Here is a 26,765-nt window from a genome sequence, read left to right on the forward strand (position 1 = left end):
GAGATCCACTGGGCTAATCTGGTGAGAGCCTGCCCCGTGCAGCCCCAGAGGAAGGGATTTAGCTCAGTTTCTATAACCTGTCAAATGCCTCTAGGCTTCCTCAGTCTTCCCATTTAGTACTTTGAATCTAACCTCCTTTAAGAGAAACCTTTGGCTGCTTTTCCTGAGAAAGCACAATGGAGCTTGGAAATCTGCTCCAAAAGGGGTGAGGTTCCTGCTTTCTAGGGAGCTGCTTGGTGGAAAGCATTCTTTGAACAAGCCTGTGCAGGAGCCTGCCCTCTGCCCAAAGAGATGGAGCCCAGAGGAGGATGTCTGATTTAAAAATAAAGAGTACACCTTAGCAAAATCTAAACTGTCTTTAAGATCAAAGATCCTAAAAGAAAATGAGGCTTTACAGATCAATCACAGTTATTTCACTAACTTCTATGAGTAGCAAATGATTGCAAGCAATGAGACCAATGTTGTTCCAGGAGGACAACTGTAAAGAAAGGTTGGTGGTAAAAGGTTTCTGCTGTGCTCCCACCATCTCTTCCCTCTCCCAGAACCCAGCCAAGACAGAGGATGCTGCTCACTGTTTCGGGGTTTCTCCTCATCCATGCCTTCGTCCTCGTTCTCAGGGTCAATGTCTTCCGCCTGTGTGATCCAGTCCAGATAGCCTTTCAGGTCCTCTTCCAGTTGTTGCTTCTCTCGTAGCTTTTGGAAATCCCCCCGAGCCTTGGCCTTCTCCCTCTCTTTGGAGAACTCTCTGGAGAGAGAGTGGAGTGGGCAGGGCAGGGAGTGCATGGAAGGAGGGCGTGGGTGGGGCATGAAGGAGAGATGGAGACAAAGGGAAACAAAAGTGAGGATGGCTTTGCACTAGGAAGCCTGCCCACATGCCCCAACTTCCACAGATAGCTTTCTCTAGCCATCCCAGGTTATGTCTTGACTCTCACATAAATAGAAGGAGTCACTGAATGGGAGAGACAAAACCCATTTCCCTTTTTCCTGGATCATGATTACAGGCTCTGCCTTCAATAACAACTGTTCTCCAATGACCCGAAAACTCCTTCGAATAGTAACCAAAAAAACCTCCACAACAGTACAGAACATGCATTCGCCTTTCCCCGGCTTTGGACGGCAGGAGAAAAGTCTCAAGAGCCTCTGGGTGACAAAAGGTGTAGGAGCCTGGTGTGCTGAAGCCTGCTCAACCACAGTGGCTTCTGAGAGCCACCTGTACATGGCTCTTCCCAACTCTGGCTTCAGTGAGGCCTCTGTGGTGGCTTGAAATTGGCCATGGTGGGAATATTTACACCATGGGAATTGGCAAATGTTATAAACCAGGGCTTTCTCCCCTAAAGAGCCAATTGTTAAGTATGTATCAGTGCACCACTGATTTGAGACCCAGGGGAATGAACCCCCTCCTTCTCTATTCTTATGAATAGGGCTCTTCCTGCCTCTCTTAGCTGCCTGGGAGGATTTCTAATCTAGAGAAAGTGCTTTCTCACATGGAGACAATGAGGGTTCCAAACACAAGAAAATGTCCTGGGAGCTGCCTTTTAGGTTAAAAAAGAAATCTAATCATAATGGAAAAATACATAAAATCAAGATGATATAAAAGTTAAATGATGCGTTCAGTTTAAAGTAATAATGAGAAGAAATTGGAATTGAATTGGAGTTTGACAAAAGAAGGGCCTGCTGAAAAATTTGACAGAAGGGCTATTTATTTTCTATGATTCTGTCCTTATTTCTCTCTGATTTCAAATTCACTTTCCTAGCAAGGCAGGGCTGGCAGCAGAAGGCTGTGATCAGGAAGGCTAGTTCTTAACTTGCCAAGCAAGTTTGTGTCTTTTCTTCTCAAATTGTACACAGGAGCATTTCTCTGCTTGATACTCAGTCTATGGGGAATGGGGCCCTCAGTGGTGTGTGTGTGTGTGTGTGTTGCATTGGGCATCTTGTTTAATTCTTAGAAATATGATTCCTCCTTCTCTCACCAGTAAAGGTGTAGTTCATGGCAGGCGGCTGCAGAAACCACCTTGAAAGAATTCCTTGCATAAGCCAGACACTCTACAGAAGCACCTTGGAAGAAAGGACACACCAACAAACCATAGTGGGTACAGGCTCAGCCCCGGAATCCACTGGGTGACATTAGCTGGCTCTCTCACCACACCCACCGGCTGCTATGCGCATTTTGCTAGTGCTGCTTTGGAGAGCACGGGTGTTAGAGCTCACCATTTTTATGGTGAATGGGGTTGGGGCTGGAAGTGGTCTAGGGAACTTCTTAATTGGGAGATGTGGGAGCTCTCAAGCTAACGAGTTCTCTTCAACTGCTGCCTTAATGGTGCTCTGGTTTGGATGGAATTTTCTTCCTAAATTTGATTGAATTCTAATTGGACTGAACTTGTTTTTCATCGGGCTTCCTGCCAACTGGTGGGTACCTTCATTTCCTTCCCAGGGAGTTTAATGCCAAGGAAAAGGGGCCAGATTAACAGCTTGCAGTGACGATGGAGGCCTTGCTCTGCTTTGCCCAGCTGTCCTTTTGTTATTGAGGTGGACAAGGAAAGATACCAGCCACCTGCCTAGTCACACCTCTGTACCTAGTCACACTGCCCCAGGGTCGCGGGCCTGCTCTCTGGAGACAGTCACTTCATATAGAAGTTCCCTCCCTGTGAGAATCAGCTCCAAAACTATACTTCAAAGCCCCTCTCTCGGCTCTCTTTCTGCCCACACGCATTTGCACCTCCATCCCTCTCCCATGGAGTGGGTTTGAGTTGTAAGGTGACTAAATAGCTGAGGGTTTATTTAGGCTCTTTTGGGATATTTTGCAGAGGGTTCAAGTTCTAGTTCTAAAACAACTACCCATCCTTCTTCTAGGGTTGGGAGGATAGGACTGGGGCCCAACTGGAGTAGGGACAATTGACCCAGACCTATTACAGCATCTGCCCTGTGGAATAAAACTCACCATCGGTGGTACCCTCTGGGGACTCAAAGTAAACATCAAACATCCCTGTGATGAAAGAAAACTGAGCTGTGTGGGGGGTGTGAAGGGGATAGAAAAGTGGCAGGGTCAGATCGGAAGCCTGTGGCTCCCCTTGGCTTCCAGGGGTCATGGGACACAATCACACTACAGTCGAATGGAAGGTAAGCCAGGTTTCCCCCATCCAGACCCCATGCAGTAAGGGATTTTTCTGGGTGGCAGTGCCTGGCTCTCTTTTATCTCCTCGCCTGGATGCCAGCCAGGCACCTGCTCTGGGGACTGAGCTAATGAAGACATGAAGCCCCAGCCTGTCGGGCTGTGCTGGGCCCAGGGACCAAGTCGGCTAGACAATCAGTCACAGCTGTGGGATTTGTCATAGGCAGAAGCACTTCTCTGGCCAGCAAGGGCCAACATGAAAAATGAGGGTGGGGTGGAGAGCCAGAGGACCAGCACTCACTAATGTAAAGCGAGCACAGGGATGTGCAAGTGGAAAATCCTCAATACCGATGGCTGGTGCTCTAGGCCCTCTGTGATCCATACAGTCGAGCCTCATTATTCACAGATTCTGTATTTGCGAATTTGCCTACTTGCTAAACTTTATTTGCAACCCCAAGTCAATTACTCGTGTGCCTGTGAGGTCTTCTGCAGACATCTGTAAAATGGAAGAAAACTGAGTCACAGCCCCAGCTGAGGTCAGACAAGGTGACCCGTTGCCTTCTTGTTTCTGCTCTCAGACTGTGAACAGAGGTCTCCTTTTTATGGTCTGTTTATTGCCACAGTTTTTATGGTCTGCTCATTGCCACTTTTGTGTTTTTGTTGATGATTCTGCTGTTTAAATGGCCCCCAAGCATAGTGCTGAAGTGCTGTCCAGTGTCCTGAGTGCAAGAAGGCTGTGAGTTGCCTCCTGGAGAAAATACATATGCTAGATGAGCATTGTTCAGGCATGAGTTACAGTGCTGTTGGCCATAAGTTCAATGTTAATGAATCAACAATGTGTATTAAATAAAGTGTATTTAAAGAGAAACACACAAAATGCACAGTTATGTACTGATCACTTGATTAAAATGGTGTGATCAGAGACTAGCAGGAACCTCACCCTGTATCTCTCCTGAGACCAATGGTTCGGGATTGACACTCAGCATTTGTGGGGACACCACAGAATAATGAGAATCAACTGTCTATGCTGCCATCTCTTCTGCTTCCACCACAAGGCATGTTCACCCTGGCCTTTCTCCTGCTTCCACCCAGAGCTGGGTGTTGTGCCATGGTCCAATTATGCCTTCAGGTGGTAACATGCTTACCTACCCGGCTCTCTGCTTTGGGGGGAGAGAGACGTGCACATCTCCCCAGGGGAAAAGAACTGGATGCCTACCCACCTAGCGGTACTGGGCCCCTTGTCAACTGGAGGCACATGTCCGAAGCCCTCTGTTCACAATCACTTAAAAACAAAAAGTGACTGGATTCCAGAGTCCAGGGACTTGCAACTGATTACAGCATCCAGTGCAGTTTTGAGACTCTCACCGTCACTGCTGTTGTAATTCTGATAGGCTGGAGGGTGAGCCTTCTCAAGGGGAACACAAATATAACCTGATTCATATCTATAATACCAGGCCTGCGAGGACCAATAGGTAATGAACATGTAAATTCTTTCCACTGACACTACCCAGCCCTGTCAGGATATATGAGTATCCTAGATGAAGAACACCCAAAGGACCCTCTGAAGACCAACATTTCTGATTCCCACCTTTTAAATGGAAGCTTCATGGAGTGTCATCTTCCCTACCTTCATGAGCGGCAAGCTCCAAGCACACTTTAACCTTTTCTTGGTGCCAAGGGACATAATTTGAACGTGAGTTGCTCTTAACTGACAGCTGTAGGCTGATGCCCCCAGTCTCAGAATGCTCCAAGCCTGCAGTGCTGCTGAGTGGGGGCTGCTCTCTCTGAGGGACTGTTAGGACTTGCTGGCTGCCAGCCCCTATGCTGAACAGCCCTGCCCTGCTGCAGCCTCCGGCGCTGGCTCTCCACCTTCCTCCTGGGACTCTGCTCCCGCTGGCTGTTCCAGGAGCCTACCATGGACCAGGGCTGCTGCCTGCTCTCTCGCCCTTCCTCACGGCAGTTCCGCTCTTCATCTCTCTCCTTTTTTACTATAACTTCAGGACATAGGATTAACCAGCCAAACTGGTTGGGGGACAGTATAACATGGAGGTCAGGAATAGGGGTTATGGGTTCACATCGCTTAGATTTAACCTGGATCCTCCCCTTTAACCTGTCAGGAGTGAGGTAGGAATTCATGGAAAGCTCACTTTTCTTCTCTCTAACATGGAGGTGTGAACAGCACTAGCTTAGAGGGTTGTTGGGGGCACTGCATGAGTTAATCTACCTGATGCTCCCGGGACAGAGCCTGACAGAGAATGCTGGCTCCTGGTCATGCCTCATTGCTGCAGTGAGTTTCATGGGCTCTGAGACTTCCCTGAATGCTTCCGGCAGGTTGGCTTACCCAGGAGTCTGACTGATGAATAAGTGGGAGTTTGCTGCATTCCTGTGGTCCTGCCTAGACACTGATTCAAACCCAAACCTGCCACCACCAGCTAGTCAGGCAGCAGGAGCCTGAGTCCATGTCACTTCATGGACTCAGGGTGGCCCATTCAGGTTGGCTGGCTCTCTCGACAGGTTAGAAAGGGTTCCTTAACCCAGGAAGGGGAGCCACTCGCCCGCGAACATTTTTTTGTATCAGCAGAGGGTGTGCCCAGGGGCCCAGGAGGCCTTGGGCGAAGTTCTGTCAGATGTTGCGGAGCTCTGAGCAGCAGGCACTGCTCAGGGAAGGTCAGGGAGCAGGTGCGGGGAAGGTCTCCAGGACACCACTGCGGACCAAGGACGCAAGGTGCTCCTGTTCAGAGTCCACACACGCTCTGAGTGTTACTACTTGCCAGGCTTTGGGCTGGTGTTTTACACACCCTCTCACTGGGATGGAGCCAGGCCAGGTCTCCAACAGCTTTTCTCTCAGGTCAGCAGCTGCTGACAGCTGACATCTTTGCTCTGATACCACCAGGAAGATGATTTTTCTTGTGGGGCAAGGACTATGGGCAGGTTCTCTGCTTGAGGAGGGGTGTTTGTAGTCTAGTTCCCACTCTCCAAACCCGATTCCAGGGTGGGGTAGGCGTATTTCCCTTAGATTTGTTTCTAGTTTCTGGGGGAAGAAAATGGAATCATTAGAAATTTTTCTAGAGGTTCAGAGCTCTGGGTTGTATTTCAGTTCAAGGTCATTCAATGTGTACCCAATGGGCAATGATGGGAAGATGGGAGCCTTGTTCTGCTATTTACCAACCAAGTGACACCATGCAAGTCGCTTAACACCTCTGGGCTCACTTTCCTCATCTTTAAAATCTAACTTTTGATGATTCTAGTCACTAATTCCAGTTATGATAGTCACTAAGTAAGCAATAACCATTGTAATGGTAGCACTATTACTGAGCATTTACTATATGCTAAGTATTTCACATAAATGATCTTACTTTATCATCCCAACAACCTATTGTTATCTTGATGTTTTCTGATGGGGAACTAAAGCTTAAAGAGGTGACATCGCTCAACATAATGCTTCCAGCAAGTGCAGGGCTGGGATATCTAAATTTCTGTCTTCAGTGGGGGATGAAGCTGATTTCCATGCTTTCCTTGGTGATTTACATAGAAACCCAGGGGCATTTTCTCGTGTTGGAACACAAATATGTAAGCCCTTCCACCTTCCAGGCAGCTAATCAGAGGCTTCTCTTGTCCTCATCACTCTTACCCCTGAGGGAATACCCTCGTTTCCTGTGTGGTCTTACCTTGGCAGAGGCATGATGTCATCAAAGTCTCTAACAAGCCACCTACCAGGGGAAAGGGTGAGGGTGGAAGCAGAGTCCTTCCTTCACCCAGTTCCTAAGATTAAACCTGTTGCTCCTGCATCGCATTAGGCTGTGGCAGGAGGTGGGAGTAGCCATTCCTGGTTTATTACTGAGTAAAAATGAAGATCAATCTTTCTCCCTATCCCTGACTTTCCCCCAGAATTAATGTCCCTAGAGATCTAGGATAGGCTATTCAAAGCAGCTGACCTGTCTGGAGCAGAGCAGAAATAGACTGCACCCCTCCCTCCTAGCCAAGGCAGCAGAGCGTGACACCCAGGAGCAGGCTACCAGGAGCATTTAGGTGTTAGGCCTTGGCACGGCTGGGTGGGCTTATGAGGAAAGTGGACTGAGGAAATCCAGTGAGTCCCATGGCAAAGGCAGCCATCCCCAGGGCTCCTCGATACCCCGTACCTCTGCTGCTTCTACCACTTTCTAACTTCATCTGAGCAAAGGCCAAAATCAAGCAGGCTTTATACGTGGAGCCAAGTAGATAAACTGAAAGGAAACTACAGTGGGGCCTTGACTTACGAGTTTAATTCGTTCAGAGACTGAGCTTGTTAAGGAGCTCGTTAAGGAGCTAGTTAACTCAAATTACTCTGTCAACTCAATGCAAAAAATTGGCCGAGAGACAGCTGGTATTTCAAAAAACTCGTTAGTCGGGACACTCCTAAGTCAAGGCCCCATTGTACATTGCTTCTCCTCAGTTCTCAAATAATCTAGGGCTTCAAAGAGCTAAGTGCCCTTTTCATTCAGACATGGACTGCTCAGTCCATGAATTAGAATCAAAGGGAATTATATATTTAGTCTGCATTTGCTTATTTGTAGTTTAAATCAAACTCTTATTACCCTGGTTCAACACTGAAACTCTCATTACCCTGGCTCCCTCATCTTTACTGTGAGCCGGGCACACACTGGGACTGGCCCGATGGTCAGGCAAGGCCCCTCTGCAGGACTGCTGCATATGCTGAAGCACAGTCTGCGACTCTTCCCTCCAATTCCAGCTGCCAAAGCCTCCCCGGGCCACGGTGTCGCCATGCTGCTCCTCAGGTACAAGAAGCACCTGCCTACCCAAGCAGCTGCTTGAGAGAGGGAGGGGCTTGGATGAGTTGGCAGGAGACAGGTGGGCCACGGCATCTCCCGGTGGAGCCTGAACCAAAGAATTTATCATTTGTACATTTGACCCTCTGCCCAGCCAGGCCAAGGACATTCACTTCAAGGCTCCTGAGGTGGCCCCTTATCCCAGGTTCATCAGAGCCAGTAAAAGAATAAAGCCAGGAATAGCAGAAAGAGTAAATAAAATGGAAAAATCAAGACCTTTTTCCTTGGTCCTGCTTACCCGCTAAGGACACCGAGAACCAAGTTAAGTACAAAAAATGACCCTATGATGATTAGTGTAACAAAATAGATCCAGGGCCAGTCCCTTCCTACGGCATCATTGACCTGGAAGAACGGAATGATAGTTAGTGAGGTGCACACAGCAGTCGAGCATGGCCCAGCACCCATCGTTGGCTCCAGACACCGACCCATGCAACGCCAGGACCCCGGTCCTCTAGGTGAAAATCAGAGGCCAAACAGCCTGCCCGCCAATGGGTCAGAATTTGGGGTTTTCCCCTGGTTTTCCTGGGCCTCTTAGGGTCCCATCCCTGAGGATCCTGGCGATGGACAGAGTGGAACCTGGGACCTTGCTCGGCTGCATTGTAAGGAGGACATAGAAATGGTCAGCTTACCCGCTCAACACACCGAGAACCAGATTTAGAACGAAAAAGGATCCAAAGATGACCAGACTGACAAAATACACCCAGGGTAACTCATAGCCCATAGCGTCCTGCATCTGGAAAGATGAAGGAAAGTTAGGAAAGAGGGAAAGCAGAACTGAGTCAAAGCGAGGAGGCAGGTAGAGAGGCAGTGGAGAGAAACTGGAGGAGACGACTGGGGCTGACCTTGGTGTCTGTCTATGTGGGTCAGAGCCCATGGCTACCCCTGCATCACCGATATTCAGAATACTTATGGCCTTGACCTGAACTGTCAGGGACTTTTGCAGGCTCTGCCTTAAGAGAGATCTTGTCTGGTTCTCTCTGTTATTTTATTTTCTGGAACAAAAAAAAATTCCCCAATGTTTTCTATCCACTTGTCTAAGAAGGTGAGTTGCCTCAAAAAATAATTCCTTCAGCAAGGAATGATTTTAAATCACTTGGGTTTACGTGACATTAAATCTTCCACTGCATCCGAGCTTGGTGTTGGATGTGCCTCAGCTCTTACTGCTAGAGCCAGAGACCTGGAACCTTCCAGGATGTGGGGGAAGGAGACCTTCCCAATGGGGCCTGCCACCTGGACCTGAGCTGGGCCCAGCATTTAGAGCAGCGGTTCTCAACCTGTGGGTCACAACCCCTTTGGCGGTCGAACGACCCTTTCACAGGGGTCACCTAAGACCATCCTGCATGTCAGATATTTACATTACGATTCATAACAGTACCAACATTACAGTTATGAAGTAGCAAAGAAAATAATTTTATAGTTGGGTCACAACATGAGGAACTGTATTTAAAGGGCCAGAAGGTTGAGAACCACTGATTTCGAGAATTTAGAGAATTCAATGAGCCCATGTTAATCACCCAGGTGATCCTAAAGCAGGCTGAAGTTCGCTGACCACCGCCAGGTGTCTGAAATGAGCTCCAGGTGTGCTGGGACAGTGCTGCCCTCAGGGGCCCTGAGTATGAATGCTGGACAAATATGTTCTTTGCTTGCTGTGAATAAAAAGATTGACAAGTGACCTACCTAATCTGACTGGTAAAAGTGTTACCTACCAATATATTCTTTGCAAATCTATTAATATTTATCTGGGGTTACCATACTTTGGTTAGAGAAATCTACCAAATGTAGTCATGGTGCAAAGTACAAAAATTATGTCAAGGGTGTGGGGGTCATTTGTTAAACTGGGTCAGGGAGGAAAAGAAGAATTCTCAACAATGTCACTGAACCATGCCAAATTTAACTCAACTTAATACAAGTTTATTGATCATTCACACCTCCACACACCCTGCTGTTTTTTACATAGTGCTTATCACTTTCTAACTTATAATTTACGCATTTTTATTAACTTAATTAGGGTACTCCTAAGCTGGCCTTTGCTAAAAACGTCCTCAATCTGATTGAGGTACGTTCGCCGAGGTCGACCCCTTCCAACTCTCCCATCCACACTTGTCTTGTATACTTATTTCAGATAGGCGAGTGTGGATGGGAGAGTTGGAAGGGGTCGACCTCAGCAAATGTACCTCAAAACAATATACCTCCCCCGCGCTGTGTATCCCGCAGCCCGCCTGCACCGCGTCTCCTGTTGCCCGACCGACCGACACCCCCCACTTCTTCTAACGCCACTTCTTCAAAATAGACTCGCCCAGGCCGAAAACCGACTTCTGCGCATGGGCCACGAAGTTTCAATCGCACTGTACGTGTGCGCCCGCATGTGGTATTTTGTGGAAGAGCCACACTCAAGGGGCCAAAGAACCGCATGTGGCTCTCGAGCCGAGGTTTGCCGACCACTGGCCTAGAACAATGCCTTGCAGGCAGCAGGTGCTCAGTAAAGATTTGTTGAGTGAATGAATGAGCTTGATATGTGCCAGGCACTGTGCTGTCAGGAAGCCTGGGCTTGAAGGGGGAACAGATCAATAAAAGGCAACCACAATGCAAGGTGGTGAATGCAGTTGTAGAGGTAAACATGCAGGGTTATTGGAGCCCAAAAGGCAAGAGTGGCTTGTGAGGCATGAGAACAAGCAGGGCCAGGCTGGGCAAGGGAAGCAGAAGTAGGAGGGAGCCTGGAGGGCATATCATCCTGTGGTGGAAATGGGGCTTTCCTAGGAACTTGGCAGTTGTTGAAAATAGAGCCTACAACTGGACAGCCATCCTGGTTCTGGGATGGAGGCTTTTCCCAGTGGCTGAGCCATAAAATGTGCAACACAACAGCAGCAGTGAGGAGGCAGGGAGAGAGGTCCCCGTGAGTCAGAGCTGCCCCATTGCAGGGAGCTGGGAGCCTCCTTTAACCAGGTGACTTTCTGCACCAAGGCTGATAGGAAACCAAGCCAGCAGAAGGAAGTCCAGTAACATCTTCACTGCCAGGAGGAAAACAAAACTGCACTAATTCAAGCAGTGGCGGGGTTGGTGGAAGGAGATTAGGAAAGAGAAAAGCGTGAGAACCACAGTGAGCTGGTGGACCACAGGCCACATAATGATGGCAGTGATGGTCATGTGATACCAGCGTCTGTATGTCACATTTTCTTATGGGCATGGTGACATCATCCTTCTATTATTCTTGGTAGCAGTCTTGGTAAGAGTCCCTATTTGTTCAACAAGTATGTACCGAGTGCCTACCATGTGTAAGACATGTGTTCTGCGCCACAGTGAGAGCCACTGGGTTAGAAGCAGCCTGAGATGGGAGGGGGCATCTGTGAGGAGGCGTCTATGGACCCCGATGCAAGGTCAGGTGAAGTCTTGGGTGTCCCACCTTTCCTCTCTTAGATTAAGTCCTGCCGATGAAGGTCAGAGAGGTCCTTTCTTTTTCCTTAATTTAGTACATCTTTTCTCTTTTGGGAGGGTGGGGAGGTCAGAGAAGGCTGAAGAGAACTGTGGACTCTCACCAGAGAAAAGGCACATACACACAGCACACTACGTACAATCTCACGGCTGTTCTGACCGTGTGACTGACCAGCCAGCTTGTTCTGTGCTAACCCTAGGGCAGAGCTTCCCCAAGTGGGGGTAGGGGATCAAGGACTCTGTTCTGAAGAAGTTCCCTTGCTCCTCCTGAATCCCAGATCTCAGCTCCCTCAGAACAAGACCGCTGGGAACAGGCAGTTCCAGGAGGCAATGGCATGCTCACCAGTTCACCCTTATAGAGCTGCCTCTGGAGCCCGGGAGAAGGGTGAGTGGGAGGCAGGGCTGGTTGGCTCCTTGAAATGAAATCTCTCCTGACTGCTTCCTCATACTCCCTAAATTTTGTGACCACTTAACGGACAGAAAATAGTCTTCCAGGCCCCACAGCTCTGATGAGTCAACACACTCGTGAGCCTTGGAGATGTCCTTGGGCCCTTGTTTTTAGTTTGAATGTCTTGTCCTCTGTGCCATACACAAGGTAAGTGACTTTCAAAATCATTAATAACCTCAAGTGAATGGAGCTACAGACAACATCACCCATAGGTATTGCACAGATGCACTCAGGACCCATAGATTCCCCACAGCCAGGGCCACATCCTCTCCCCATTGCCCTATTTTCTGCTTTGTCTTCTTCCTCGGCTGTGGGAGAGTTCTTTCAGAGGTTCAGACGGAATAGTAGGTGAGGGGTAGGAGGACAAATGAGAGATTAGCGAGCTTCCAAGGTGGCCTTAGGAGCCCAGCACCCCCTTAGTGGGCAATGCTCAACAACCACAAGAGGGGTTCTCTGGTCGCCTGGCTCTGGCCAGAGAGAAGAGAGCTCCTTTGTTTCCCCTCTTACTTTCTCTTCTTTATTCTAGGCCACCTACTTTTGGGGCGGCCTGGGTAGAGCACTGACAATGCTGAGTGGCTCTGAAGTAGGGCAATGCTTGGAGATGAGATCGATGTCTTAAATCAGCTCTAATGGAGCTATTTAGAAGAGAGAATAAATACAGTCACGTTTTCAAAAAATGACCCAGATGGCTGACACCCTGATTTAGAGGTGAAAAAGGATAGATCCTTTCTAACCAAGAAAGCTAGTTGTTTCTTAGGCCTGCAACACAGCAGTGTTCTGACTTTCCTAGGGAAGGCGCGTGGAGAGACCTCCCGATGTGCACCGTCCACAGCATTGTGCCTCCAGGGCCAACAGCGACACGTGACCTGCCTTTGCTGAAACACACAGCTCACTAGTCCCAGAATCAGTGGACAAAGGCAATGCTGAATGAAAATACAGAAGACTTTTCTGAAACCATTCAATCTAATTCCTTGACAGGAATCCAACCTTAAATCAATGTATATTCCCCGCCCGCCCCCAAAAGAAAAAACAGCAGGAACACCTCTTGGCCACTACTCCCTCTAGGCCACTCTCAATATTAGCTGATTTCTCTGGGTTTTCAAGCAGTGTCTTTCTTCTGTAAGGCTTGGCATAGGCACCATGAATCTGAAGAGATTGACTGTTACAGCTAATGCCAAAAGAGGCTGTCACTTGCCAACAAAGGCAGGAGGTGTAAACCAATAAAAGTCACAGCACTTTATACAGTGTCATTAGAGGACAGGGTTTGCTGCTGCCAAAAATGCCAGGGCCCTGAGCAAAGACTCGATAAATCTGTGACTACTCGTGACCTTTGTCACCTTGTTTGCTGGGATATGGGGTATCCACCCACGGTCACTGAGAGAGCAGCATAGCAGATAACAGGTCTCACCTAACTCCTTTCTGCCCCCACGCCTGCTCATTGTTCTGCACAGAAAACCTGTTCGAGCCTCGGAGTGCAGTAAAAAGCCTGGTTTGCATGTTAAAGACACCCATGGGCTCCTAACACAGAGAAGGTAAGCCCTCCATCTACAATATCTTTTTTAAAATCCCTCAACTCAGATGGGATTGTGCACTGACTTCCCGGGGAAGGTCAGGAGCCGTGGAGAGGACAGAAGACATGTGTAGGGGGCAGAAGACATGCTTGTTGTCGCTGAGCAGCCACCAGGCCTGGGCCAAGTCTGATGCCTGTGACTAGACCCCCAATTGATACTTTAAACACTTGGTGATAGCACCTGGGCAGCAGAGCTATTTCTTGGGTCTGTTGAGAGAAGCTGAAACCCAGTTCTCTTCAATCTCCTGAACTGTTACAAAGTTTGTTCTCCCAGGCAGAGGAGCCCTCTTGCTCCTCATTCAGGCTCAAGGCCAACAAAATCCCACCTGTTCCTGGTCCCGATCCCCTTGCAATGCTCTCCCTGCTCTCTCTGTTGCCCTGCATTGTTAGGACAAATTTCTTTGTGTGGCCCCTGTGTCTCTAATTAGATCATAAACTCCTTGAGAGCAGGCCTTCTTCTCCCCACCAGCCCCACCCCAGGCCCTACTCAGGCCTTACTGAATAGTAAGGACTCACCTAACACCAGTGAAATGAATAAAATGAAACCCAATAAGTAAATAAATAATAACTTTGAGATAGGCTAATTCTCTTTCTTGATATGTTTATGAACCAACAGTTTACAGTTTAGATAACAGATTCTCTGTTTAAAGCTGGGTAAGTGGGTAACACTCTGAGACAGATTCCAAATTAAACACCACAGGGTCCTAAGTAGGACCTACCACCTTCTCTACTCTGGTACCTGTTAGAACCGAGAATACTGTTTATCGGTCACTGGAGGATTTTTTTCTCAACTCTTGACTTAGAATGACTGCTAGGTCATCAAGAGAATCCAGCTCCACCGTTCAGCTTTCCTGATGCCTTCAGAGACTCAGTTTCTATATTTAGTGAAAAGAGGTGGCCTTTTGAAGAAACCATGGAGGAGGGGAGAAAAACAGAGTAAAACCTGAGTTACAACCTGCCTGAATGCAAAAGGCCTTTGTCATAAACAAGGGGTGTTTCAGCAGCACTGAGACCAGAGATGAGATATCAGTAGGAATATCTTCCCAGCATGGGCAGACATGTACTGGAATGACAAGACAGAGTGCAGTGTCAACAACTGACTTGTGAAAAGTCAAAACGTGCTACTTGTTCCCAAGGTCTCCTGCTGAACCCAAACTAATCCAGACCCTACAGAAGACACTCTTTGTGATTCTAAAATATTTCCTTTACATGATTTCTCACTAAGTATTCTTTCTAATCTTATTTAAAAGCACAATTGCTAATATTTTTAAATCAGTGGAAGCACTGATCATGGAGAAACCAGTGGATGGGGCAATGGGTGGTGGGTAATGGTGACCCCAATGGTGGCAGGGTGGGGAGGAGCAGGAGTCTGGAAAACATAGACCAGAGTGTTTTCTACTGTGCCCACAGTCTGCCATATTCTTAGGGGCCCTAGATCAGAAGGGCTTTGGGGGAGCAGAAGTCAACATCATCCTCTTGATGAAGAATTATTCTGTAATCTTCTGTGGTGCGGGCTCTCACTGCTGCCTCCCTTTTGCACAATTCTCACACGTGACCTTCTCTGAGGGTTCCGAACTCCAGTTCAGTGGCCACGTTATTCTGTGTGCCATGAGCATGGATGGAGCTATTTCAAGTGCTGGGCACAAAGTCAGCACTGAGCAGATAACTGATTGATATTTATCTATTTAATCGTGACCTGGCTACAATGTGGAAGGGATAATGCTCAGAGTTTCAAATTGACCCTAATAGGAGAACCCTGCAGATCATCTTGATCTGGCAGCCTCTTATATCTTCAGGAAGGCACCTGGCTAAACCGTATAAGGAAAGTAGTCTTGAATTATATGTAGAAGGCTAGGGACATTAGGTTAAAAAAACCAAACACAGCTGGAAGTAGAATCAGAAACCAATGGTCATACCATACAACCCTAAATTCCTCCCTGCCGCACTTTTTATGTGATCACCGTCCTCTCCCCTCCCACCCAAGTTCATAAGAGGTGTGAACATTCTGGGAGAAAACGGAGAGGCTTTGGCTTAAGAAGCCATTGCCCAAGGAAACCATACCCCTAAACACACACCTGAGTTTTGTCTTAGTTTCCAAATCCCCATACCCAGCCATCTACAAATCTCTAGAACGGGCACTAGGCACAGGAAATGTTTTAAGCTAATTGTTCAGCTAGTTGGGGCCTTGACCTAGTGTATGGCCAAAGTTTAATAGCTGAGGAAATATTCAAGTTTGATCTTACTTTGAGTGCACTAACTCTTCAAAATCACAACAAGAAGATAAAATAATGAATGTTAGAGAAAAGGAGAAATAGACTCAGTATCTTCCATAGCAGAAGGCAGGTGCCTACTGTATGCTACTGGTGACCTTCTAACTCCCTTCTATCCAAGGTGGTATCTAGTGATTGAATCATTGGCTTCTTTAGTGCTGCAATGATCTAGTCTCTCCCTGCTGTTTGGTGGTTCAGAAGGAACCCAGCCCTGGGGTCTCCATTCACTGCCATACTTGAAAATCTGGATTGCTCCCTCCCATGTCCTCTAGACTTGTCCCTTGGACTTTAAGAGAAATTCATTCTTCTGAGTAGAGGTCCCTACTTCCCCAATTACTATGGAAACTATCTCCCTAGACTGGTTCAAATTCAGGGCACCAAAACAGCACCATTCAAATTCAATAGTTTAGACTTCTAGGGGTTTTCAAACTCCAGCTTGAGCATCAGAATCACACGGGGAGCTTTCAAAATGCAGATTCTTGGGTCTAACTTGGAGCTTCTAATCCAATGGCTTGAGGGAAGTCTTGGCATCTTTATTTTAGAAAGCTCCATGTTATACTAAAGCACATTGAGATTTGAGAGTCTGTGGGTTTAGAGATACAGACTAGAGGCAAGGAGGAGGAATGCTCAAGGGGAAGGAAGAAAGAGGGAAAAATAGGAAGAAGGAAGGAAGAAAGAAATGGCCATAGGAAGGTCAAAGCAATCAGAGAAATTATCTGAAAGCCAGGAGCTTTGGGCTGGGAGGTGCCTCCATCATGAATATCCAAGTACGAGGCTCTGTTTCAGCTTTAGGTATGTGTGTGTGTGTGTGTGTGTGTGTGTGTGTGTGTGTGTGTGTGTGTGACTGTGTGTGTGACCCCCACACAGTCACACACACACACACACACACACACATACACACACACATAACATGGCCATTTCAAAAAGGTGCTGGGAAAATCAGAGAGGCATGTCCCATGAGCCTGGGATTGTTTCTTCACCTCTGACACTTTTCCCATTTCCAGCCTGAGCTCTATCACACACACCCCAGGGGAGAAAGCACAACACAGCTGCTGAAAATTGGTAGTTGCATTTGTGTGCTTGTTCTCATTCCCTACTCGGTTGTCATCACGATAGTATTTCTTTGGGTCACATCTGGCTGGTGGGGTATCAGTGAGTTGTGGTTGGGGAGAGGGGGGAAGCAATGAAGGAAGATCACAAAAATACATCAGGGCCATTAGCAAAGTAAATTATACCTATTCCCCTCAACCCCACACTCACCCACCACTACCCTGCCCTCAAGTTGCTGCCATTAAAGGTGTTTCCATAGCAACTTAAGGCATGGATTTGAAGCTCCACCTGATGAGGCTCCAAGGCACCATTCCATACGCAGTTCCAAACTGCCCATCTGAAAAAGGATGCTTCTGTCCTTAGGACCACTTGGGAATTTGATCAACTTTGCTAAGTGAAATAAATTTGCCTAAGTATAATAAGTTCAATCCCTCTCTTTGTACAAATCATTTAAAATCAGTTTTTATTCAATATAGGCCTTAGAAAATATTTTCAAAGTTTCATTTTAGTTTGAGGAAGGGTTGATTTGGCTTTCATCTTCTTTTGAAAGTATGACAACACAGCAACTTTCCCAGCACGTGTTCTGGTTGTGTAGCCATCATTCAGTTGAAATTTAGTGTTTCCCTAGACCAGTGATGGCGAACCTATGACACGCGTGTCAGAGGTGACACGCGAACTCATTTTTTTGGTTGATTTTTCTTTGTTAAATGGCATTTAAGTATATAAAATAAATATCAAAAATATAAGTCTTTGTTTTACTCTGGTTGCAAATATCAAAAAATTTCTATATGTGACACGGCACCAGAGTTAAGTTAGGGTTTTCCAAAATGCTGGCACGCCGAGCTCAAAAGGTTCGCCATCACTGCCCTAGACTGAGCTTTTCAGTCTGAACTGGATGTTTTTCAGTCTGAATTCTCAGTCCGTAGGGGCACCCCTGGCATGCAAGGAATGCTCAGTAAATGTTTGCTGGGTACAAGGTGCTCAGGCAAGTTTCAAGTAGTCATTTGCAGAGAGGTGCAATTTCATAGCAACACTGGGTTTCAGCATGTCCACTACAACATAAAAACACTGGGGAAACGAGGTTTGAAATCAATAGAACATGATGCTTATAAAAAATTTAGAGGATACAATACCCTATATCACATCTCCATGTTGCTACAAACTTTTCTGATTCAGAAAGAGGTTAGCAACCCTCATGGCATTAGTTCCTGCCTGTCTGGCAGCTCTGCTTGATGGGGAGGCATCACCCCTCTTCCATGCTTTAGTGTGCAGACACTGTTCCTTAAGCAGGCTCTCACATGGCTTTCAGGATGGCCAAATACATATGACTGTTTGCAAAATGCTAGGTGAGATGGTTTTTTCAAGAATGGAACAAGCATTTTCACTCAAATGTTGGAGAACAACCCTGGATTCTGGTGAATCATTTCCTGCTAAAATAGGAGATACTATAAAGAATTATGTTTCCTGGAGTTTTTACAAATAATGGATTTAACTCTGCCAAATGGAGACCGCTCAGACATGATGTGTGTATTTGCCTGTGGGATAGGCTGCACCAAAATCCCTATCAGTGGCTCAAAGGTGGCAAAGTAGTGTTGGCTGATGGACAAGGAAAGGGGCAAAAGATTTTTAAAGATTTTAAAGATTTCCTGTCGACTGGCTGACACTTAAGAAGTATAGTTTCTAAATATGCATCACATAAGCACCAGCGTGTTTCGTTACCACTAAGAAAGCCAGCAATGTTTTTGTCTTGACTATTTTCATATGATAGGTAAGATTACTGTGAGAAATAAGAATATAATAGCATGCTGTAACGCTACACCATTCAATAAAAATGACTTCTGCCTGGCCGGTGTGGCTCAGTGACTGGGCGTTGACCAAGTCACGGTTTGATTCCTGGTCAGGGCACATGGCAGGGTTGTGGGCTCGATCCCCAGTGTAGGGTGTGCAGGAGGCCACCAATCAATGATTCTTTCTCATCATTGATGTTTTCATCTCTCTTTTCTCCCTTCCTCTCTGAAATCAATAAAAGTATATATTTTTTAAAATGGCTTCTTTTTAGAAGACCAGGCTTGATGTTTCTCTTTAATTATAAACGATCTGTCTAAAAATTATAAATGATGTATCTTTTGGGGACAGAGGCAAGACAATAGTAAGAAGAGAAAAACCCAATAGTGAGAGAGGAGTGAATGGGATCCTGTGTTACGCCTGCCATGTTTCTTACTAGAAAAGCGTAGCACACACTGAAAGGTGGCATTTCTCTGAGGCTGGTGGCAAAGAGAGTCTTGTCACAGGGAGTGTGAGTGTTTGCTTTGTCTCTCAGGAAAGGCCTGAAAGAAATCAAAGATATTCATCAGCCTCTCCATCAAAGTCGTGGGAGGTAAACAAGGGAGATGTCAAGGGAAGGGAACCTTGAAGTTTTCCGGACTCCCTGCCGCTGCCCATCGCAAGCTACGTACCCAGTATAGCACGTCTGTCCAGCCTTCCATGGTGATGCACTGGAACACCGTGAGCATGGCGAAGGCGAAGTTGTCGAAGTTGGTGATGCCGTGCCTGGGCCCATCCCACCCAGGCTTGCACACAGTGCCATTCTGACACTGCCGTCCATGGCCTGTCTCCAGAGCACAAGGGGAGGGATCATCTTCCGCTGGAACATCTCAAATGGCCAGGGGGAACACATAAAGGGCAGAGATGCACAGAGGGGAGGGGGATACACAATGCAGGGAGATGCACAGAGGGGGGAGATGCACAGAGGGGGGGAGATGCACAGAGCAGAGCGGGGAGATGCACAGAGAGGGGGAGATGCACAAAGGGGGGATGCAGAGAGGGGGGATGGACAGAGGGGGGGATGCATAGAGTGGAGGGGGATTCACAGAGCGTGGGATGTACAGAGGAGAGAGGGATGGATAGAGGGGGGGGGGGAGATGCACAGAGGGGAGGGGATGCACAGAGGGGGCACATAGAGGGGAGGGGGATGCATAAGGTGGGGACACATAGAGGGAGAGGAGATGGGCAGAAGGGAGGGAGAGATGGGCAGAGAAAAAAAATTGGCAAGTCAGAGAGGAAAGTTATAAGATAAGATTGATGGGATAGGTAAAACCACCACACAATGGTAATGGGAAAAAAAAGTTTTCATTTGTCCCCTGTATATGAATTAAAACACCATAAGGAACTAGGTATTCATTTAGGCTGTTGGTTTAGAACAGTGATGGCGAACCTTTTGGGCTCGGCGTGTCAGCATTTTGAAAAACCCTAACTTAACTCTGGTGCTGTGTCACATATAGAAATTTTTTGATATTTGCAACCAGAGTAAAACAAAGACTTTTATTTTTGATATTTATTTTATATACTTAAATGCCATTTAACAAAGAAAAATCAACCAAAAAAATGAGTTCGCGTGTCACCTCTGACACGCATGTCATAGGTTCGCCATCACTGGCTTAGAATGTTAGTACTTTCAACCAATTGTTGTAAAATGTCATTTTAAGCCCAGTAATCGATTTCAAAGACAGTAGGGACATGGCACATTCTGTTGTAGCACATCAGTATCATAGTCAAATGGTCAATCAAAAAATAATGATGATGGAACCACTCTGAGTGGAAGGTATCCTGGAAAATGAAGGAAGTCCATGTTTTCTTATTTTGGGGGTATTTCCATCGAAATAGCAGAGTTTCAAGTGAGAGCGTGTTGACTGGAAGACTATTCCACATAATTAGCCAACAGATCCCATCCCGTCGTACTTTGAGACTATAGGAGAGTCCATAGGTGTTACATGATGCATCAGCAGGGATGCAAGTCACTCTGTGGTGCAAGCCTTACCTCGGTGAAGGATAAGTGAACCCTGACTGCGGGGAGAGGACCGCCTGCAGCTGTCTTTATTATAACCTAAGTGCACCGCTGTGGCCTGTGTTTTACGCAGGTCAAGTGGAACCTTGCACCACTGCCCTTGCTCACCAGCATTCCTACCTTTCAGAAGAAAAGAATCGTTTTCTGACCTCTACTCAAGATAGAGGGGCAGTGGGTGACAGGGAGAATACTCAGTAGGTGTGGACAGGGCTTTTTCAGAAAACAGTTCAACATCTGTGGCTACAGATAATGCTTGGGCTAATTCCACATGCTGGGAACAGCTACTAAAAACCAATAAATTAAGACGAGGTTTATATTTTTGGTGCAGAAATCACTAGTCGTTTGAAATAAGACTTGATTTATTTAAGAATTTCTATTGTAGTAAAAGAATAGGGAAATGCTGAGAAAGGCTTGGCCCCAGCTGAGGAAGGTAATCGTGTGAACTTAAGGACATTGTCCCATGCTTGCAGAAAGTAACAGCAATAAGCATGGTAGACTTGACAACCAAATGATTGCTTCTGACAACAGGGAAAATATGGTCCCAGAGAGTGAATTTACTTGCAGTTCTTCATTTAGAGATTTCCATATGTATCAAAACAATCACAGTGTCTAGTACTTCAGTATTGAAGATGGCTGGTTTGTTGTTTCTTGGTTTGTGGCTTCAAATTAGAAATTTCACTCCCAAAAGGAAGACAGGAAGAGAATGGTAATCCATAACTAAGATAATTCTTAAGAGAATGGAGTTGAGCAGCATGGCTGGAAATATATGCTGGATTGTGTCTTCTTGGCTTTTTTTTCTTTTCTCCCTCTCTTTTTAGTTACTTTATTGAGATATAATTTACATTTCTTCCAGTCCATGAATGTAAATGCACAGCTCAATTATTTTTAGTAAATTTACATAGTTGTGCAGCCATCACCACAATTCATTTTAAAACACTTCCATCCTCCTCCAAAATTCCTGTGTGCCTGTTTGCAGTCAGTCCCTGCTCCTGCCCTACCAACCTGGTCTGCACTCCATCTCTATAGCTTGCCTCTCTAGAAATTGCATATACATGTTCATTTCACTGTCTGTTTATCCACTAGCTCCATGGACGGCAAACTGCGGCTCGAAAGCCACATGCAGCTCTTTGGCCTCTTGAGTGTGGCTCTTCCTAAGCCTTAGGAGCACCCTAATTAAGTTAATAACAATGTACCTACCTATATAGTTTAAGTTTAAAAAATTTGGTTTTCAAAAAAAATGTCAATCGTTGTATTGTTGATATTTGGCTCTGTTGACTAATGAGTTTGCCAACCACTGCTAGCTGATGGGCATTTGGATTGTTTCCAGGTTTGGGCTATTGTGAATAGTGCTACTTCTGGCTTATTCTTGGCCTGGTGCTTTAGGCTGTACGTGGGTGTCTGTGATATGACCCAGGTGAAGAGGCCTGCATCACTGGTCCCTGAGCTGTCTCAGAAAATGAGTGTCCTCATCATTTCCCACTCTGGACGCTGGCTCCCAAGGCGCTCTGTTCATACAGCTGAAATCCAGTCAATTTTTTGTGACTTCAAATTTCGAAATCCTTGGAGATTTGAATGTGAGCTTAAACAAGGGGAGACTATAAAAGGAGGAGAACTGAAAAGTGAATACCAAACCTGGAAAGTTAAAGAAAAAGTGGATAATACATATGTAAAAAAATGAGAGTTGAGAGACTGAATAGATCATAAACTCAGCTGTGTTCTTGCCCATGCTAGTGATGGCTTCCTAGAACATGTTCAGTCTCTGTTATGAAAGGGCTGGAATAATATGAGAGATGGGATGGAAAGAGAAGGGAACATAGAGGGAAATTTTGCATCTCCTTTTCCCGTTTTGCTTTTTAGTGCAATTAAGATAGTATTAATCTTTGCACTGTGGTTGCCAATCTGACAGCTTTTCTCAACCCCTGAAATAAGCAGAAATAAGGAAAGTGAGTTCTGAGTGTCCTCAAGAAAGAAAAACACAGTTCGGGGTTTTACAAATGTATGTTGAAAAGAAATAGCATGAAGGGGAAATGATCTCATTACTAAAAGAGAAAGGGCTGAGATTCAGAAAGATCATCTAAAAGCTCAAGGGCCACTCTGCTATTTTGATTTAAGTCTGTCTTGAACAACAGAAAAAAAAGAAAGAAAGATATGAGAACAATTAAGAAGCAGTGATGATCTGGTAAAAATAGATATCTATAAAAAGCAGTAAAGGGAGCACTTGAAAAATGTGAACACACAAATCAGCAGGTCCTGTGACATGCTCTGGAGGGTGAGGGGAAATGAGATCTAATGGGAAAATGTGTTGGTTTTCCTCTGGGGGGGTCATGAAGTCCCGGTGAGGGGGCGGTGGGCATGAGGGAGGAGGAAAAAACAAAGCAATGTGGGTGAAGCGTGGTAAAGTCATTCTGGAAAGTCCAAATTAAGTTCGAAGTAAACTAATGGAGGCCAGATTATGAGAGATTTAAAAAAAGCGGTTAATACCAACAGGAGCATGAAACCCTGGGACAGTGCCAGTTAGGGGTTCCAAGGAGAAATACCAGAGACAAAACCAATTACTTTTTTAGGCCCCAATTTTAATGAGTGAATAGAATGAAAATGATTTCATTTCTAGGTTTTAGCCAACCCATTCTTTGCCAGTCTCTGGGGTAATTATTGTGTTTGGGAGAGCCATTCAGAGTGACCTGGCTCAGAGCACCATCAAACAGATGGGACGCCAGAAACAAAAGGAGCCAGCATATGCTGGTGCACCTGCGGAGGAGCCTCGGGGGCGCCTGCCAGGTGCCTCAGGGACTGGAGGAACATTGTCTCTCTTGAGGCCACCTCTCCGGGGAACTGGTGGGGGCATCCTAGAGGGAGAATAACGGTTCACCTGGCCGGCTCCAGAGCTTCTTTATATATTTAGCTCAAAATCCAATGTATTCTAAAATTTACAAGCACATAAAATTCAGTCTGAAAAAGAAACTCAAAATGTATAAAGAAGAATTGGATGTAAATCCCATTAACAATTCTTTTTTCTTTTTTAAAGATATGTTTTTATTGATTTCAGAGAAAGGAAGGTAGAGGGAGAGAGATAGACACATCAATGATGAGAGAGAATCATTGATTGGCTGCCTCCTGCAACCCCACCCCTCCACCTGGGACTGAGCCCAATCCAGGCATATGCCTTGACTGGGAATGGAACTGTGACCCCCTGGTTCATGGGTCCATGCTAAACTACTGAGCCACACTGACCGGACCCATTAAATATTTTAACAAGGGCTCACAAACACTTCTGTATAATCTAAGTTTGCAGAAAACATGCTAATTCAATCCAAAGACCGGACTTTAAAAAAACACCCATTCCAAAGGTGGTATGAAACTCTCGAAAGCACATGAGATTGGTTTCAAAGACTGCAGGGTTGGTTTTCTCCTCTGGCAGCATCAAGTATGTCCAGATTCCTGTACATGTTCCCTCCTCATCAGGGTTCGTCACTATGGGTGAGAGAGGCCCTGAGGACAGCTGTGTCGTGTTCTGTTGGGAGAGATGGATGGAGTGGGTCCCAGGGTTTGTCATCAGACAGCAGGATCAGAAAGAGGAGGTGTGTGAGCTCTGATTGCAGTATTGGGAGGAAAGGCTCCTGCAGCCACCTGTCCTCTGTCCTCTCCCCAGCAGGAAGTCTGGCTCCACATGGAGAGCAAGGTCACCTTCCGGTGGAGCTCGCATGGCTCCCCTCTCAGAAGCGCTTCTTTGGTGTCTGTCCTCTGACAAACTGGCTCCCAGGGCTGATGGTCATTGCCGTGATGGGAGCTACCTTCCCTTGTGAACTTGGGGGTGAAGGTAAAACCCACCACATAAATAATCTGATGCATCCCTGGTAGGAAGTAGGCAATGTCTTGGGTACTTTTCCTGGTCCTGATTACTACTGAGGATGGACAATAATATGGCCCTAAATTGGCCACTGCAATTGGTGAGGCCAGTTCAGGTCTTTATCCTAAAAGCAAGGAGGCCACTAAAACTTTGAGCAGGCCTGAGGGGCTATTTCACTAGACTGTCCAGCTGCACGGGGCAGAGTATCCCATCCTGTCTCTCCCTGGTCTATCACGCCCACCATTTCCTGCCATGTGAGGCTACTGCAGGCCTCAACAAAGCCCAGTGACTTCCAACTAATATTCAGGGTTGCTTAGTAGCACAGGCCCTTACAGGACCCTGCCACCAGTAGAAAACACACTTTACCAGCAGGATGATAGGAGCCATGTGCAGTGTTGGGAACAGTGCCCTGTAGCTCAGCGGTACACAGGGCAGGACTGCCATCTTTGGCTTTTTGGCAGGACTTCACCATTTCACTCTTTCCCATTTGATATGTGGTTAGTGAGAGCCACACCAGCATCCACTGCTGAATTGATGGGGATCTTTGAGACTCAACATCCCAGTGACTGCCTGAGAAGTTTGGGCCAAACCGGTCATTGATCACTTCAATACTAGTACAAGTGCATAAACTTTAGACATACTACAGTAGCTCTTAAGTAGGACTCACAATGAGCTCTAACAAAGCCAGAGAATTAATATAAATTGACTGGCCTGGGGCTAGCTACAGATTAAACTGAACATAAGGAAGGATTTGAATTCAAGGGGAAAATATTATTCATTGCATTATTTGGTATTTCTTTAGGCAAGGCTGAAACCTCAGAATTTTAGCTAAAGGCAAGCCTGTTTGTTCCAATACTAAAGGGCTTCTGTGTTATTTAACATGACAGTTTATTTTATACAATTATGGTCCCAGTAATTTGGAAATTCTCTCTAGAGTGAAAAAATGGTCTCCTATTAAACACTCTCCATCAAAAAAGTAAAAACCATTGTGTGAGACTGTGCTTATGGGTTTATAGCTTTTTGTTTGTTTAGGGACTGTGGCCATATGGCAGCGACCTTGCAAATACCCAATATAGCCAATCAAATCAGATCATCCAGATTCTGCAACCCATTTCGGTTTCTGAATATGAATAATCCATTTTACTCCCTGTTGTAGGTCAGCCCCCAAAGCAAGAGGGGTCACACGGGATTAATTCTGGGCTGATAGAAATGAGGGGCAGTAGATTGAGAGACGTGCACAATCCTTTAATGCTTCAGACATGTTCCCCTTTCCTTATCAAGATGCCAAAAACTAAGATGAATGATGTTGTTATGAAAAAAATAACAAATCATGGAAGTTTAACACTACTAACTCCTTGGGGGTATTTTTCAACAAGTTCTTATGTTGAACTACTTTATATGTCTGTTAAAAAGCCTTGTCAATTTCTGTTTGAATGTTTTTTTAATGTCAAGTTGAGATTTTAGTAACTTAAGACAGTAGTTGTAGCATACTCCTCAGGCTGAAACTCTAGATCTACTCAAGGAAGTGCTTAATGAGCCAGCATTGCTGGTTAAATAGATTGATTTATGGAAGGAACACAAGAGCGAAGTTCTCAAAAAGGAAAGGACTACGAAGTCATGAGGTAGAGCGAAACCTTCTCCTGGAGGAAAAGAGGTTTCACCACTGGCCGACCTCCTCCCAGCATGAGACAGAGCCAGGGTTCTGCCTAGGAATGGAGAAGCAGAGGAGCCAGGATCAGCCCGAACACTCAACCTGCTGGTGACAGGCAACACCACTTTCCTGAAAGGACTTTTGATGGCCAGCAACACTGAAGAACTGACAGAGCATAGATTGACGTCCTTAGGTTAATTCTGATTCTTAAATTAAAATATTCAAGGTTGGCTAAGAGATGTTTCTCAAATCGCACAGCTCATTTAAACAGTGTTGAGTAGTGCTGCACAAAGCTTGCATTTAGCTATCTGTAATTGAGATCTATTTTAGTAAAAACAAAAATTATCAAGAGAAAAAGACAACCAATCTCTGCCTCTCCCTTAACCATGGTTTGGAAATGAGCCCTGGAATGGAGGCCTTCCTGGGCACTGCTGGTCAGGTGGAGGCCGTGTCCCTGGCTGAATGAAAAGTAGTGACAACACAGTAAAGTTTCTTGACAGCTGGCCAGTCAGCATCTTCCCTTACCTGCTATGCCCTCCTGGTTGTAGCAGGTCTTATGCATTTTCCCCATGAAGAGTTCCAGGCCAATGATAGCATAGATAATGATGACAAAGAGCACTAGCAGGGCGATGTGCAGCAGGGGAACCATGGCCTTGATGATGGAATTCAGAACCACCTGGAGACCTACAATGACAAATCACAGACGGTGACAATAGTGAGA

The 26,765-nt window shown here is 46.1% G+C and overlaps 1 protein-coding gene across 1 annotated transcript in view; it reads right to left on the minus strand.

The window, feature by feature from the left end:
- The window catches only part of CACNA1C (calcium voltage-gated channel subunit alpha1 C), a 691,490-nt gene that overhangs the window by 161,559 nt on the left and 503,166 nt on the right, over positions 1 to 26,765 (minus strand). The window contains exons 6-9 of the mRNA XM_070409470.1: positions 26,570 to 26,728; positions 19,159 to 19,355; positions 8,174 to 8,277; positions 573 to 745 (exon numbers count right to left, since the gene is read on the minus strand). Of these exons, the coding sequence (XP_070265571.1) occupies positions 573 to 745; positions 8,174 to 8,277; positions 19,159 to 19,355; positions 26,570 to 26,728 (633 nt within the window). The remainder of the gene's footprint in view (positions 1 to 572; positions 746 to 8,173; positions 8,278 to 19,158; positions 19,356 to 26,569; positions 26,729 to 26,765) is intronic.

The sequence above is a fragment of the Myotis yumanensis genome, unplaced genomic scaffold (assembly GCF_028538775.1).
Source record: "Myotis yumanensis isolate MYYU_CA2020_CCGP unplaced genomic scaffold, mMyoYum1.0.hap1 SCAF_3, whole genome shotgun sequence".
Classification (NCBI taxonomy): domain Eukaryota; kingdom Metazoa; phylum Chordata; class Mammalia; order Chiroptera; family Vespertilionidae; genus Myotis; species Myotis yumanensis.